Below are 15,012 nucleotides of genomic sequence, written 5' to 3'. Positions count from 1 at the left end.
TTGATATTAGCTACTTTACAAGTAAGTCCTAGCCTTAACTGCAGTGGAGAAGAACCAAAGCAAAAATACATGTGGTCATGTTCCCACTCATATTAGATACAAACCCACCAGACTTGTATGTTTTTACAGAGGCACGGGTCCTCGTAAGCATGCAGATGCTGTATTGAATTAGCATTTCACCACCTTGGCGTCATCGATTGAAATAAGTGACGAAAGTGATTTGTATCTTGACATTTGACTTGGTAACTTGCACGTCACATGTTAGGCATCAACTTGGTTATATAGAAAGATCACATGGTTATGAAAATATTATTCTAAACCATTTAATGCAGCACTAAAAGGAAATGGATTTCAATGAGATTTCAATTCCCTTTTCTATACCCTTAATGGGCGGGACCGAAGCTGTTGCCAGGGACTCAAGGCCTTAACACGTCCGAACGTTTGACCTTGTCTTCCTCCATAGTATTCTAGGAGTAGTTCTGCGCTCAACTGCCAACAGATGAGATCACTCACTCAGCAGAAGCTACCACAGACCTGACAGGAGCAAGGACAAACACATGCACACGTAAACACACACACACACAGACACACACACACACACACACACACACACACACACACACACACACACACACACGCACACACACTCCTCTTCCACAAACGGGGCCAAAGAGTTGCTAATGAATATTCATTACAAATCAACGCTGGTTCTATTTCTCTCTCTGTGGAGGAGACATGCATCATTAGTTTAGTCTAATGGGCTCCTTTAGACTCCATTACAACATCTCCGTTATCTCCCTCTCTCTTTGTCTTTCTACCTCTCTAAGGAGACACTTTTCCTTCTGTTTATCACAGTGTTTCCCTTTTTTTCTACATGGGTAGATGCGTAGAGTGGAGGGGAGAGGGGATGGAAGTAAGACATATATATTTGTAGGCGTGTGTGTGTGTTCGTGTGCATGCACATATGCGCATGTGCATTGGTGACCTCATAGCATTGTCCAACGTTAGTCAGCAGTCTTTTGACACAAGCACTTCCAGCTGGTGGCTCCCTCTTTCGTTCTCTCTATCTCTCTCTCTCCCGCCATCATCTTCACATTGAATCGAGTGTTGAGTCTGTCATACCAGCTGTTGCTTTTGCCTGCCACAGGAAGAGGTTGGGTGTGAGTCGTATCACATATGATCCCCGGCTCCGTATCTCATGCACAAGGTTGTAAATCTCACTCTCTAAATCTATCTTTGTCACTCTATTTTCTGCTTCCTCTTTGTGCCCCCTCCACCTTTCTCTACATTCAATTCAGTTCTCTCCCGCTAGGTTTCCTTCTATGTCTGTCGCTCTGTTTCTTACTCTCTGACACTTACCCTCTCGCCCCCTCCTCTGCCATCAGTGAGTAATCAATCCCTGTGATGAGTAAAGGAATGAATAAGCTGTTCAAAGCAGCACAGAAGGGCAGATTGTTTGCTTGTGTTTGTGACTGTCTGTATGCTATAGAGACAGACCATGGCTGGAACTTGAGGAAAAGAAGATATCATCACTCACTCACAGGATTTGCATAATCTGATCCTAGATCTGTGGTTAGGGAAAACTTCTGCAGGACAGATTAAGAGAATGGGACTCAAGAGAAGGGTGACGTCACAATGAGGCAGGTTGGTTTGTAAATCCAAATCGAATCAACGTTTAGTTGTCGCATACAGAGATTAGCAGATGTTAAAGAAGTTGCAATTCAATTATATTTCCAGCCCCCCTGCCGAGAATACAGTATGTACATATAAAGTGGGTAATCCATTTGTTTCATTTCTCAGAGATGAAATTGAATTTCAACAGCTGATCGCTGTGTTTTGGCTCATCTCCTGTACATGTCTCACACAGTTAGAGGAACAACACCTCCGGGCCCCCACACACACACCTCTCGGCCCCCACACACGTCCCATGTTGGTTCTCACTCCTACCTACCTTCTGTCTAGACCTTTATCGGTGTTTGTGTCTCTGTGGTTAGGTGTCTGTACTGGTGCTAATTGATTCATTAAAAAGATGATGTATCTAAAGGTTTAGGCTATGTTGAAATCAATATGGCTGGACAGTCTAGCCATATTAGCCATATCAGTTACAGCTTCACTTAGAACAACCACTCTCCCTGTCATGCCCTGATCTGTTTCACCTGTTCATGTGCTTGTCTCCACCCCCCCCCCCTTCAGGTGTCACCCATTATCCCCTGGGTACTTATACATGTGTTCTCTGTTTGTCTATTGCCAGTTCGTGTTGTTTCATCAAGCCTACCAGCGGTTTTCCATCTGTTCCTAATTGTTTCTGTTTTTCCAGGTTTTGACCTTTTCTGTCCGTCCTGAGCCTGCCTGACGTCCTGTACCTTTTCCCCACTACTCTGGATTACCGACCTCTGCCTGACCTGACCATGAGCTTGCCTGCCGTCCTGTACCTTTGCCCCACTACTCTGGATTATCGACCCCTGCCTGCCTTGACCTGTTGTTTGCCTGCCCCTATTTCTGTAATTAACATGGTTACTTCAACACTTTCTGTCGCTGTCACTCATTCTGAGAGAGAGATGAATGATGGGTAGTCCTCTCTCTCTCTCCTGAATTTGCCTCCATCAAAACTACGTACTGTACATTATCATCAGATCACACTGACGCTGTGTGTGTGTTTGCTTGCGTACATGTGTTTGCATGTTTGTTTGTATTATAGTTGAACAAAGTTGGTTGGAAAGAGTGAGTGCATCCTCCAGCTAATGTTGGCAAGGGGGCGGGGGGGGGGCGTCTGTGTGTGTTGTACTGTAGCTCTGTATGTATAGGTTCTAATCTTAGTCTGGCAGAATGCACACACTTGTGCTGGGACTACTCTCAAAAGTACTCTGAATATTGACTTGCAAGAAAGTGAATGTGACAGGCACATGGTAATGACTGGAGTGGAATTAGTGGAATGGTATCAAATACTTTACATCAAACACACGCTCGGTTCCAGCCATTACTATGAGTCGTTCTCCCCTCAGCAGCCTCCACTGCTGCAAATGTGTTGTTTTTTCCACTCTACTGGCTGTGACAGGTCAGGGACTGAGAGAGGACGAGAGAGAGGACGAGAGAGAGGACGAGAGAGAGGACGAGAGAGTGGACGAGAGAGAGGACGAGAGGAGAGAGAGAGAGAGAGAGAGAGAGAGAGAGAGAGAGAGAGAGAGAGAGAGAGAGATTCTTCTCCTATTCTCTTCTTTAGAGAATTAGAACCCTCATCCTCTCCTTTGACAGACTGATACCACCCTCATTCTCATACCTTTCATTCTTTCACTCCATCAGCTGGGATTTCTACTACAATTGGAAAAACAACTGATTCCCCTCTCCTACTGGGGTTTCTGTACTACACACAGAGGGAGAGCTCACGTCTTTCCTCCTCTGGCTCTACTGGGCTTTGGACACTTCATGCAACTATATTTTAGGAGAGAAAAACCAATTAAGACCAGATTAATTGACCAGGTTCTCCTACTCCTCTCTCTCTCTCTCTCTCTCTCTCTCTCTCTCTCTCTGGTCCACACGAGAGCTGAGCATAGAATGGGAGAAGAGAGGAGAGGAGACGGAAAAGATAGCGAGAGAGAGAGAGAAAAAACAGAGAGTGAGGAAGGAGAGGGGGGCAGCGAATGACGCTAATTGCCGTGTTGGCTTTGTTTCTCCCCGTCACATTACTTACTCTCCCGCTGGAACACACAAACACACACACAAATATGTACACTTACTCTCCCGCTGGAACACACACACACACAAACATGCACACTTACTCTCCCGCTGGTTCACGCCAAAACAAACCTCCCAGGCAGTGTGTTTCTTTGAAAGTAGCAAATAGAGAAAAACAACAGGAAACAGACGAGAAGGAGAAAATAAATAGTCGCTGGAGGAAGAAGAGAATACAATTAAAAAGAGGAGAAGATAAGAGAGGAGAAAAACCTGTCACTCAGAGTACAGTAGTTGTATAGTAGACATCACTTGGACCGGAATTTTCCGCCACTCTCCCAGCCAATCAGATCGAGTGAGGGGATTCTCACAGGGTAAGGGGGAGGAGACAGAGCACTGTTGTTGATTGACAGCAGGAGGCCTAGAGGTGGAGCCACGGACGAAAGGAGATAGAGAAGGTGGAGAGAGAGAGAGAGAAGAGCAGCAAGCAGCTACTCTTTACACACCCTTTCCTTTTTCTTCCTTCTTTCTCTCTTTTCACTGTTTTTCTGCCTTGTCGAATCCCCCAACACTCGCCATTATCCCCACCTTGTGACTATCACTAGCCACTACAGAGTCAAGATGAGCCATTGCAGGAAGAGATGCAAGAGACAGCTGACCAAAGTGTTTCGCTTTTTCTACCGCTTCCTCACAGGGACACTCGAGAAAGGTAGGCAGTCTCTCCACTCTACCCCCCCCCCTCCCTTCTGGTCCTAACCCCCCTACTCCTAACCCAGACCCCCACAGCTGGCTCACCTCCACAGGTAAGGTGAGAGCAGAGGTCTGGGTCTGCCTCCCGGGTTCTTGCTTCAATACAGGAGTGCTTGGGACTAGGGGCCGGGGTGTTGTAGATCTATGGTTTTACCTCTGCTGTTCCAGTCATTCTATGTCTAAGAGCTGAAGTGTTCTAGCTGTGTGGTATTGTTGGTATCTGATATTATATCTCTATTGGTTCTGTGTGGTTTTCTATGTACGCCTCATAGTGTGTGTAGGTAGGTGTGTGTGTGTGTGTGTGTGTGTGTGTGTGTGTGTGTGTGTGTGTGTGTGTGTGTGTGTGTGTGTGTGTGTGTGTGTGTGTGTGTGTGTGTGTGTGTGTGTGTGTGTGTGTGTGTGTGTGTGTGTGTGTGTGTGTGTGTGTGTGTGGATACGGTAAATGTACGTGTGCGGGTGCTTATTTTTGTCCTATTTCATACATACGTACGAGTGTGTATTATACGAATGTCTGAATTGTAAATGTTACTTTTTTAATAATCTGAGACACCCTCTGGATAATGGGGTCACGGTCACTGGTGTGTGTGTGTGTGTTTGTGTGTTAGAGAGAGAGAGAGAGACTCTCTGTGCATGGAGATTACATGGTGATTATTAAATTAATTGAGCTGTGAATGTACTGTACACTGAACAAGAATCTAAACACAACATGTAAAGTGTTGGTCCCATGTTTCATGAGCTGAAATAAAAGATCCCACATTTTTTTACATCCCTGTTAGTGAGCGTTTCCCCTTTTGCAAAAATAATCCACCCACCTGACAGGTGTGGCATATCAAGAAGCTGATTAAACAGCAAGATCATTACACAGCTGCACATTGTGCTGGGGACAATGAAAGGCCACTCCCAAAATGTGCAGTTTTGTCACACAATACAATGCCACAGATGTCTCAAGTTCTGAGGGAGCGTGCAATTGGCATGCAGATAATTTTATGTTCATTTCTCTACCATAAACCAGCTCCAACGTCGTTTTAAAGAATTATGTCCAACCGGCCACACAACCGCAGACCACGTTAAGGGCATCATGCGGGCGAGCGGTTTGCTGATGTCAAATTTGTGGACAGAGTGCCCCATGGTGGCGGTGGCGTTATGGTACGGTACAGCTAATGAACACAATTGCATTTTATTGATGGCAATTTGAATGCACAGAAATACCGTGATGAGAGGTCCATTGTGAGGCCCATTTAGTTTTTAAGGGTTCTGTGAAATCCATAGATTAGGGCCTAATTCGTTTATTTCAATTGACTGATATCTTCATATGAATTGGAACTCAGTTAAATATTAGAAATTTTTACATGTTGCGTTTATAAATTTGTTCAGTACAGAATGAAAGGAAGACTGAGTCAACTTTCTTTTGTTTTTCATGAATCACTCTCTCGCTCCCCTCTTGTTTTCACTCCCTCTCTCGATATTTAAGCTTTTTACTATCTGAATCACCCTCTTTCCTCAGCAGAATTAAAAGACAATCATCCCCTACAAACTGTTGAGCAATGATATGATACCAGTATAGTTGACCTGTTCAGTGGGTTACTGTGATACGCTTATTTTATTGATCTACTTGACAAGGTACTTATTGCATCCTCTGTCATTACTCTTTCTTTCTTTCTCTCATTAGACTTTGACATCTAGAGGAACATGTTCATATTCAGAAAGCAAGTGCGTACACACACACACACACACACACACACACACACACACACACACACACACACACACACACACACACACACACACACACACACACACACACACACACACACACACACACACACACACACACACACACACACACACACACACACTCAAACGCAGCAGAGCTGCTATCAGAAACACTATGCATAAAGAAATACTATAGTGTCCAGTAAGTCAGTGGTCTTATAATCATCATATGCATTAAGTATTTATTAAATACTGTGTGTGTGTGTGTGTGTGTGTGTGCGTGCGTGCGTGCGTGCGTATGTGTGTTCATGTGTATTTCCGTAAGTTTACCCAGAGAGCGAGGTTTCCATGACAACCAGTTCCTGCGTGTCTGTTCCAGGAAGAGGAGGGTGACAAAGAGAGAAGGGTGTGGAGATGGAGAGGGGGATGTAGAAAATAGAGAGAGAGAGAGAGAGAGAGGTGAATGTGGTCCTCTGTGTATAGGAGCTAGCTAATAGTAGGCCTTTGCCATGATTTCATCAAAGTCCATCGTCGTTTGTATTTCGTTATCGTGGCATTTCAGGACATGCTAATGTCAAAGTGCCCAGCTAACAGACAGACTAGATGGATACACCATTTGTAGACCTCCAGTCCCTGATTAGAAGGGAAGGATGAAAATCTGTAGGCCCACAGTTCAGTACAAATGAGTTCAAAACAATGCCTTTTGTGAACATTCATTGTAGGGGACCACTTTTAATGTCACACCGTTTGAGCAAGCCATAGGGATCCCACATGAAATGATTAGGAGAGTGAACCAAATGTGGTTTTTCTGCCTTCCACCATGTCTGAGGGAGAGAGAGAAGGATGAAGGGAGGGAGATAACTCTAACTGTGATAATTAACTCTGTCTGGTAAAGCTATAATTAAACTGGCTTGCACAGCAAAGACCTGATTTCTCAGGTGTGTGTGTTCTCCTCTCTGCACTAGGGCTCCGTTATATTGTTGTGTAACTATCTCTACTTTGACTAACAGGCATGAAGCACTATCCGGCGAATCTCTCTCTCTCTCTCTCTCTCTCTCATTTTGTGTTGTCTGTCTGATAAGATATTCATTGGGTTGTGTCATTCTCTGAATGGTAAGATACCAAATATTCAGGCAATCCTCGGCCTATATCTGATCATTACATGGTAACCAGCTGAGCTAAACGCCTAGGCATTAGCTCAGAGAGCTGACACAAGTCTTTCAGGTCTCAAGCGAGGTTACTCACTACCAGTTCAATGAAGCACCTCTAATATAGCTATAATCGATGCCTGCAGAGTAAGTAACAGAAGCACATATTCTATTGCCTTGTTGTTTTGCCAGACGGCTAATCTGTTATTCTCCGATGGAAGGGTATGAGCCTTGTCTTTTTGTTGTGTTTTGTCTCTCATTAGCTTCAGGTAGGGGCCGATTCCGACCTGAGTTAAGCATGTAATAATAATAATAATAATATATGCCATTTAGCAGACGCTTTTATCCAAAGCGACTTACAGTCATGTGTGCATACATTCTATGTATGGGTGGTCCCGGGGATCGAACCCACTACCCTGGCGTTACAAGCGCCATGTTCTACCAACTGAGCTACAGCATGTGTCGTGCCATCTAAGTATGGGCCTATACGTCGCCATTTCAACACCATCTCCTTGACACACAAAATATGTTCATGAAAGACATACAGTTTGTTTTGATTTATTATGAAAATTGCCACATTCAGCTGTTCAATAATCACAGGAGTTTTTGGTGGCACCTTAATGGAGGACAACGGGCTCGTGGCAACGGCTGGAGCAGAACTGGTGGAATGGCATCAACGACATCAAACACCTGGTTTCCATTTGACGTCATTCCCTGAACTCCTTCCGAGCCATTATTATGAGCCGTCCTCCCCTCAGCAGCCCCCACTGATGGCAATGTAGGAAGTATATAGAATTATAATAGTAGGCAATTGTCTATTGCCTGTGCTAACCATGGAACTGTGCGATGACAGAGCCAAGTGTTGTGCCGTGTGTCGGGTTTAAACTGTTACGGCTTGGTCTCCGCTCTGCTCCTTAATGATTTAGGTAGCCTACACGTTTAAAAAATATCTATATTATCAACTGTTCCTAATGATCTTCAAAAACCACATGGCCATGACGGCATTTACAGAAGAAACAAATGAAGTTAAACGAAACAATGTAATTAAATGGAATGATAATGTAGGCTTTACCAACTGAAGGGAACGAACAGTAAATTGTCAGTGTAATATGTGTGGTTGTTAGGCCTACTGACGGTCGATACTGATAGTGGTATTTAACACGATAGAAATAGGAAACAGAGAAAGTCAGAGTAGCCTACAATGAAGACATTCGAGAGTGCCCATCCCTTCAAGTTAAAAGGTTGTACATGTCATTTAAATTCTGCACAATGGCATAGCATTTCTTAAACTTTACTGTGGGAAAGTTGATTGTTAATATGCTTCAGATTTCTGCCATATGACTGGTTTCACAGTTGTCACCAGCAATTATGAGGTCAAATAGAACTAAAAACAAGTGTAATTTACATGTACAATTCCCTTCTCCAAATGGATGACTCATTTACCGAGATCTTATCAATAGCTCCTATCAAGTTGTAAATTACAGTGCATGGAGAATGGTGCTATTTCTAAAGGAACAAATGTCCACTTGGAAACGGGTAGGTTCGGAAACGATAGGTTCGCTACTGTCACGTTCTGACCTTAGTTATTTTGTTATGTCTTTGTTTTAGTATGGTCAGGGCGTGAGTTGGGTGGGTTGCCTATGTTAGTTTTTCTATGATTTGCTATTTCTGTGTTTGGCCTGGTATGGTTCTCAGTCAGAGGCAGCTGTCAATCGTTGTCCCTGATTGAGAACCATATTTAGGGAGCCTGTTTTCTATTGTGTTTCGTGGGTGATTGTTTTCTGTGTCTATGTGTTCCACACGGAACTGTTTCGCTTTTCGTTTCTGTCTTTCAATTTGTTATTTTGTATTTTCGTGTTCAGTGATTTTGTTCATTAAAACATGACGAACACGTACCACGTATTGGTCTGATCTCTCATACTCCTCGTCAGAGGAGGACGAATCCCGTTACAGCTATACCTTATTAATGGGTTTCAAGTTGGTCAGATTATGACATATCTGTAGACACACCTTCATGTATTCAATCCAAAACAAATAGCAGGTCAATAGCACACTATTATCATGCTTAAATTCCAGGTCAGAATAACGCATAGAGAGAAAAGTTAATAAAAATGTACGCACGCTTAACTCGGGTCGGAATCAGGACCATAGAGAACAGGGCTGACTGATAGCAAACTAATTTACTGGAGACAAAGTACACATGCACGGCAAAGCATGCACGTACACACACACACACACACACACACACACACACACACACACACACACACACACACACACACACACACACACACACACACACACACACACACACACACACACACACACACACACACACACACACACAACATACACAGACACACACACATCATACGCAGACACACACACATGCTGTACAGACACACACACGGACACACACACACGCACACACAAAGCCCCTCACTGTGGTGATGGAAGGGATATAGGATAGGGAGGGGAGGAGAAGAAGCACAAACCGTGGTAGAGATGTAGGCAACACAGCAACACAGGGAGTCGACCAGTAGCAGCTATCAGTCAGAGAGTGACACGGTGCTAAAGGAAACCCGAGGGTTCATTCCTCAGTCTCCTGGGAATGATAATACACACACTCCTTATTAATGACCTCTGATTACACAGCCCATATGGTGCTATACTTATCCACACACACACACACACACACACACACACACACACACACACACACACACACACACACACACACACACACACACACACACACACACACACACACACACACACACACACACACACACACACACACACACACACACAGCACAGCACAAGACTTCTCTCTGTCTGCATGTTCGAACTGTACCTATTTTAGGTGCATTGTGAATAGATGATCCAATTACTGAAGACTCCACAGAGATGTGAATGGAAACAAAAAGAGACCTGTGTTAGACCTATTTCAGTCATTCCTTTTTCAACCTGGATGCACTTCGATAAGGGTTTATATCCCGGATGGTTTTAAAGATAACCTTATCTGACTTTTAATGCAGCAATAAGCCTATATTATCATAGTATAATATTGATGACGTCACCTTCTGCGCCGCTCTCTTTCTCTTCCTGCCCATCTCTCCCGCTTCGGTCGACCCGTCAAGTTTCTCTTCTTTACTGAATGGATACAAACTGTCAACATATAATAGACCATGAATAAACCATACGCTGGGTTACGTGAAAAGCACTGAAGAGCTGTTTTTGTGAAATGACTAACGGACTGTAGCATTTTATCCCAGCATGTGTTATTAATAGTCTCCACAGGAGAGGAAATGTTTACTTCCATAAGGAGAAATCATTCAAAACAAACCTCATATCTTCATAGTGGGACTCCCTGTGCATCTATCTTTTTCTTCAGAGAGAATAGAGGAGACACTCAGCTGTGTGTTGTGTCGCTGTGTGTGTGTGTGTGTGCATGTGTGTAAAGCTCTGATATGACTGTATAATAGGCAATATCAGGACCCAGCATGAGGCCAGAACAAAGCCTGGAGGATGGAGGCCAGAGTGAGGACTGTGGGTTGGTTCGAGATGGATCCCAGCCATGGTGACAGGTTTGTGATGGCCAGAGTGTCGCTTGGGGGTTGGATAGAGATGGATCTAGGGCCCGGTCCAAAAACAAACCCCTCTTTCCGCTTGTATAGATCCGAGAGGATTGGATTGGCAGGCTAGTCAATATGACTGAAGTTCCAACATTGCTTGTCAGCGGTGGTTACTACCACTTTGCTTATTACTTTACAATATTTCCACAAGTCTTATATAATTTAATCATTGTTGTATAGTGTTTTAAAAAAATAGGATATTGTCCAATGAGGACCAGTGTTTTATTTACAGTTGATCATTTAAGTACACCTAAAGTTATAGTAGCAAGCTTATACTCACTGGATAGTTTATTAGGTACACAGATCTAGTACCGGGTCGGACTTCCCTTTCTTCCTCCAGAACAGCCAGAATTCTTCAGGGCATTCTACAAGGTGTTCGGAAACATTCCACAGGGATGCTGGTCTGACGCGTTGGGATCATGGAGTTTCTGCAGATTGTAAGGCGGTACATTCATGCTGCGAACAGCCCGTTCTATCTCATCCAAGATATTCTCTTTTGGGTTGAGGTCTGGGGACTGCACATGTCACTCAAGTAGAATGTGGGCCTGGAGATTTCATCATGGCTACACTCAACCCCTAGGTCATCACGTCGCCTGGCTGAGAAATCAGCTGCAAAATGTAAAGATGTAAACCAAAATGTAAAATGTATTATTTTATTTGCACTTACTGAGTGCTGGCTTTAATTGCTACCCAGAACTAATTTGATATTGAGATCAAAATGGCTGCGTTGGACACCACTGAAAGATCACATCCAATTTTAAGGACACACTTTTTCTCCCTCCAGACGTAGATTTGTGAAGATTCTCACTCATTTTCTCACCCATAATTGAATTTATTCCCTTTCTAAATCTATAGCCCCTCTGTCGCTCACTGACACCTCCTGCTCTCACCTCACACGCACACTTGCACATAAGAATAGATGTTTTTTTAAATATTATTTCACCTTTATTTAACCAGGTAGGCTAGTTGAGAACAAGTTCTCATTTACAACTGCGACTTGGCCAAGATAAAGCAAAGCAGTTCGACACATTCAACAACACAGAGTTACACATGGAATAAACAAACATACAGTCAATAATACAGTAGAAAAAGTATATATACAGTATGTGCAAATGAGGTAGGATAAGGGGGGTAAGACAATAAATAGGCCATGGTGGCAAAGTAATTACAATATAGCAATTAAACACTGGAATGGTAGATGTGCAGAAGATGAATGTGCAAGTAGAGATACTGGGGTGCAAAGGAGCAAGATAAATAAATAAATACAGTTTGGGGATGAGGTAGTTGGATGGGCTATTTACAGATGGGCTATGTATAGGTGCAGTGATCTGTGAGCTGCTCTGGCAGCTGGTGCTTAAAGCTAATGAGGGAGAGATGAATTTCCAGCTTCAGTGATTTTTGCAATTCGTTCCAGTCATTGGCAGCAGAGAACTGGAACGAAAGGCGGCCAAATGAGGAATTGGCTTTGGGGTGTGACCAGAGAGATATACCTGCTGGAGTGCGTGCTACGGGTGGGTGCTGTTATGGTGACCAGTGAGCTGAGATAAGGCGGGGCTCGACCTAGCAGAGACTTGTTGATGACCTGGAGCCAGTGGGTTTGGCGACGAGTATGAAGCGAGGGGCAGCCAACGAGAGCGTACAGGTTGCAATGGTGGGAAGAATATGGGGCTTTGGTGACAAAACTGTCATGTTTTGTCTTATATTGTCTTGTCATTATGCTTTCCCTTCTGTTCGTTTCCCCCTGCTGGTCTTATTAGGTTCGTTCCCTTTTTCTCTCTCCCTCCCTCTCTCTCCTCTCTCTATCGTTCCGTTCCTGCTCCCAGCTGTTCCTCATTCTCCTACTCAATCATTTAGTCTTTTCACACCTGTTCCCTATCTTGTCCTCTGATTAGAGTCCCTATTTCTCCCCTTGTTTTCCGTTTCTGTCCTGTCGGATCCTTGTATGATGTTCGCCGTGCTGTGTCTTTGTCTCGCCCTGTCGTGTCTTGTTTCCCTCAGATGCTGCGTGTGAGCAGGTGTCTGAGTCTGCTACGGTCGGTGCCTTCCCGAGGCAACCTACAGTTAATGGTCGAGTCTCCAGTCTGTCCTCGTCACTACGAGTGGAATTAAGTTTTTTATGTTTTGTTTTCTGCTCTGATTGTCCAGGAGTATTGCTTATATCCTTTACTGGAATAAAGACTCTGTTTTCGCCAAGTCGCTTTTGGGTCCTCATTCACCAGCATAACAAAAACGGATGGCACTGTGATAGACTGCATACAATTTGTTGAGTAGAGTGTTATTTTGTAAGGCTATTTTGTAAATGACATCGCCGAAGTTGAGGATCGGTAGTATGGTCAGTTTTACGAGGGTTGGAGATGGGTTGGATTGGAGATGCTTAATTTGAGTCTGGAAGGAGAGTTTACAGTCTAACCAGACACCTAGGTGTTTGTAGTTGTCCACATATTCTAAGTCAGAACCGTCCAGATTAGTGATCCTAGACGGGCGGGCAGGTGCGGGCAGCGATCGGTTGAAGAGCATGCATTTAGTTTACTTGCATTTAAGAGCAGTTGGAGGCCACGGAAGGAGAGTTGTATGGCATTGAAGCTCGTCTGGAGGTTAATTAAGACAGTGTCCAAAGAAGGGCCAGAGGTATACAGAATGGTGTTGTCTGCGTAGAGGTGGATTAGAAAATCACCAGCAGCAAGAGCGACATCATTGATGTATACAGAGAAGAGAGTCGGCTCGAGAATTGAACCCTGTGGCACCCCCATAGAGACTGCCAGAGGTCCGGACAACAGGCCCTCCGATTTGGCAAACTGAACTCTATCTGAGAAGTAGTTGGTGAACCAGGCGAGGCAATCGTTTGAGAAACTAAGGCTGTTGAGTCTGCGGATAAGAATGTGGTTATTGACAGAGTCGAAAGCCATGGCCAGGCTGATGAATACGGCTGCACAGTAACGTCTCTTATCGATGGTGATTCTGATATCGTTTAGGACCTTGAGCGTGGCTGAGGTGCACCCATGACCAGCTCTGAAACCAGATTACATAGCCGAGAAGGTTTGGTAGGATTCGAAATAGTCAGTAATCTGTTTGTTAACTTGGCATTCAAAGACCTTAGAAAGGCAGGGTAGGATAGATATAGGTCTGGAGCCGTTTGGGTCTAGAGTGTCTCCACCTTTGATGAAGGGGATGACCACGGCAGCTTTCCAATCCTTGGGAATCTCAGACGATACCAAAGAGAGGTTGAACAGGCTAGTAATAGGGGTTGTAACAATTTCGGCAGATAATTTCAGAACGAGATGGTCCAGATTATCTAGCCCGGCTGATTTGTAGGGGTCCAGATTTTTTTTATCTGGATTTGAGTGAAGGAGAAATGGGAAGGCTTGGGCGAGTTGCTGTGGGGGGTGGAGGGCTGTTGATCAGGGTAGGGGTAGCCAGGTGGAAAGCATGGCCAGCCGTAGAAAAATGCTGATTGAAATTCTCAATTATAGTGGATTTATCGGTGATGACAGTGTTTCCTAGCCTCAGTGCAGTGGGCAACTGGGAGGAGGTGCTCTTATTCTCCATGGACTTTACAGTGTCCCAGAACTTTTTTGAGTAGGACAATTTTGGTCATAAAGTTAGTCTCGTCTAAAATGTAGTTTGGAACCTGTGTACGTCACAACAAGTAAATGGAGGTTGGGTTTGGATTTCAATCATTTTTAACAATTCATGCCCCCTTTTGCCAAACTCCAAGTGCAAATCGCCCCTCCACCCACTTAGCTTCCCTTCATTGAATAGGGCTCCGTTGTTTCATGCACCTAAGCACGTTCAAAGGATCACGACCGTTTGAGACTGGTAAGCCCTATATGGATTGATCAAGCCGGCTCCAGTTCGACAACGCATGCTTCCAGCAGGATGCACAGCCAACTATGGTTTGCATGCCCTGCTGAAGGACCCTATCATGCAGAATATGTGGTTGGAGATCATTGGTCCCCAGGTCTGTACCAGTAACACTACCTTACTTGAATAATTTCAATTTCAATCTTAGCTAACGACGTTAAATAACATTATTGCTGGTTGTATAGTTAGCTATCTTTGATAACGCAAGGCAGGCTAGCTAACATTTTAGCTAATGT

General features: G+C 44.2%; 1 protein-coding gene across 1 annotated transcript in view; it reads left to right on the top strand.

The window, feature by feature from the left end:
* The first annotated feature begins 4,123 nt into the window (after window positions 1-4,123).
* Window positions 4,124-15,012, top strand: part of LOC124041459 (Kv channel-interacting protein 2-like) — a 120,132-nt gene continuing 109,243 nt past the window's right edge. Inside the window, exon 1 of the mRNA XM_046359064.1 lies at window positions 4,124-4,378. Coding sequence (XP_046215020.1) covers window positions 4,291-4,378 — 88 coding nt within the window. The 5' untranslated portion in view covers window positions 4,124-4,290. The remainder of the gene's footprint in view (window positions 4,379-15,012) is intronic.

The sequence above is a fragment of the Oncorhynchus gorbuscha genome, linkage group LG08 (assembly GCF_021184085.1).
Source record: "Oncorhynchus gorbuscha isolate QuinsamMale2020 ecotype Even-year linkage group LG08, OgorEven_v1.0, whole genome shotgun sequence".
NCBI classification, from domain to species: Eukaryota; Metazoa; Chordata; class Actinopteri; order Salmoniformes; family Salmonidae; genus Oncorhynchus; species Oncorhynchus gorbuscha.
Note: the sequence above shows the minus strand (reverse complement) of the source record. Positions and strands in the feature narration are given on the sequence as shown.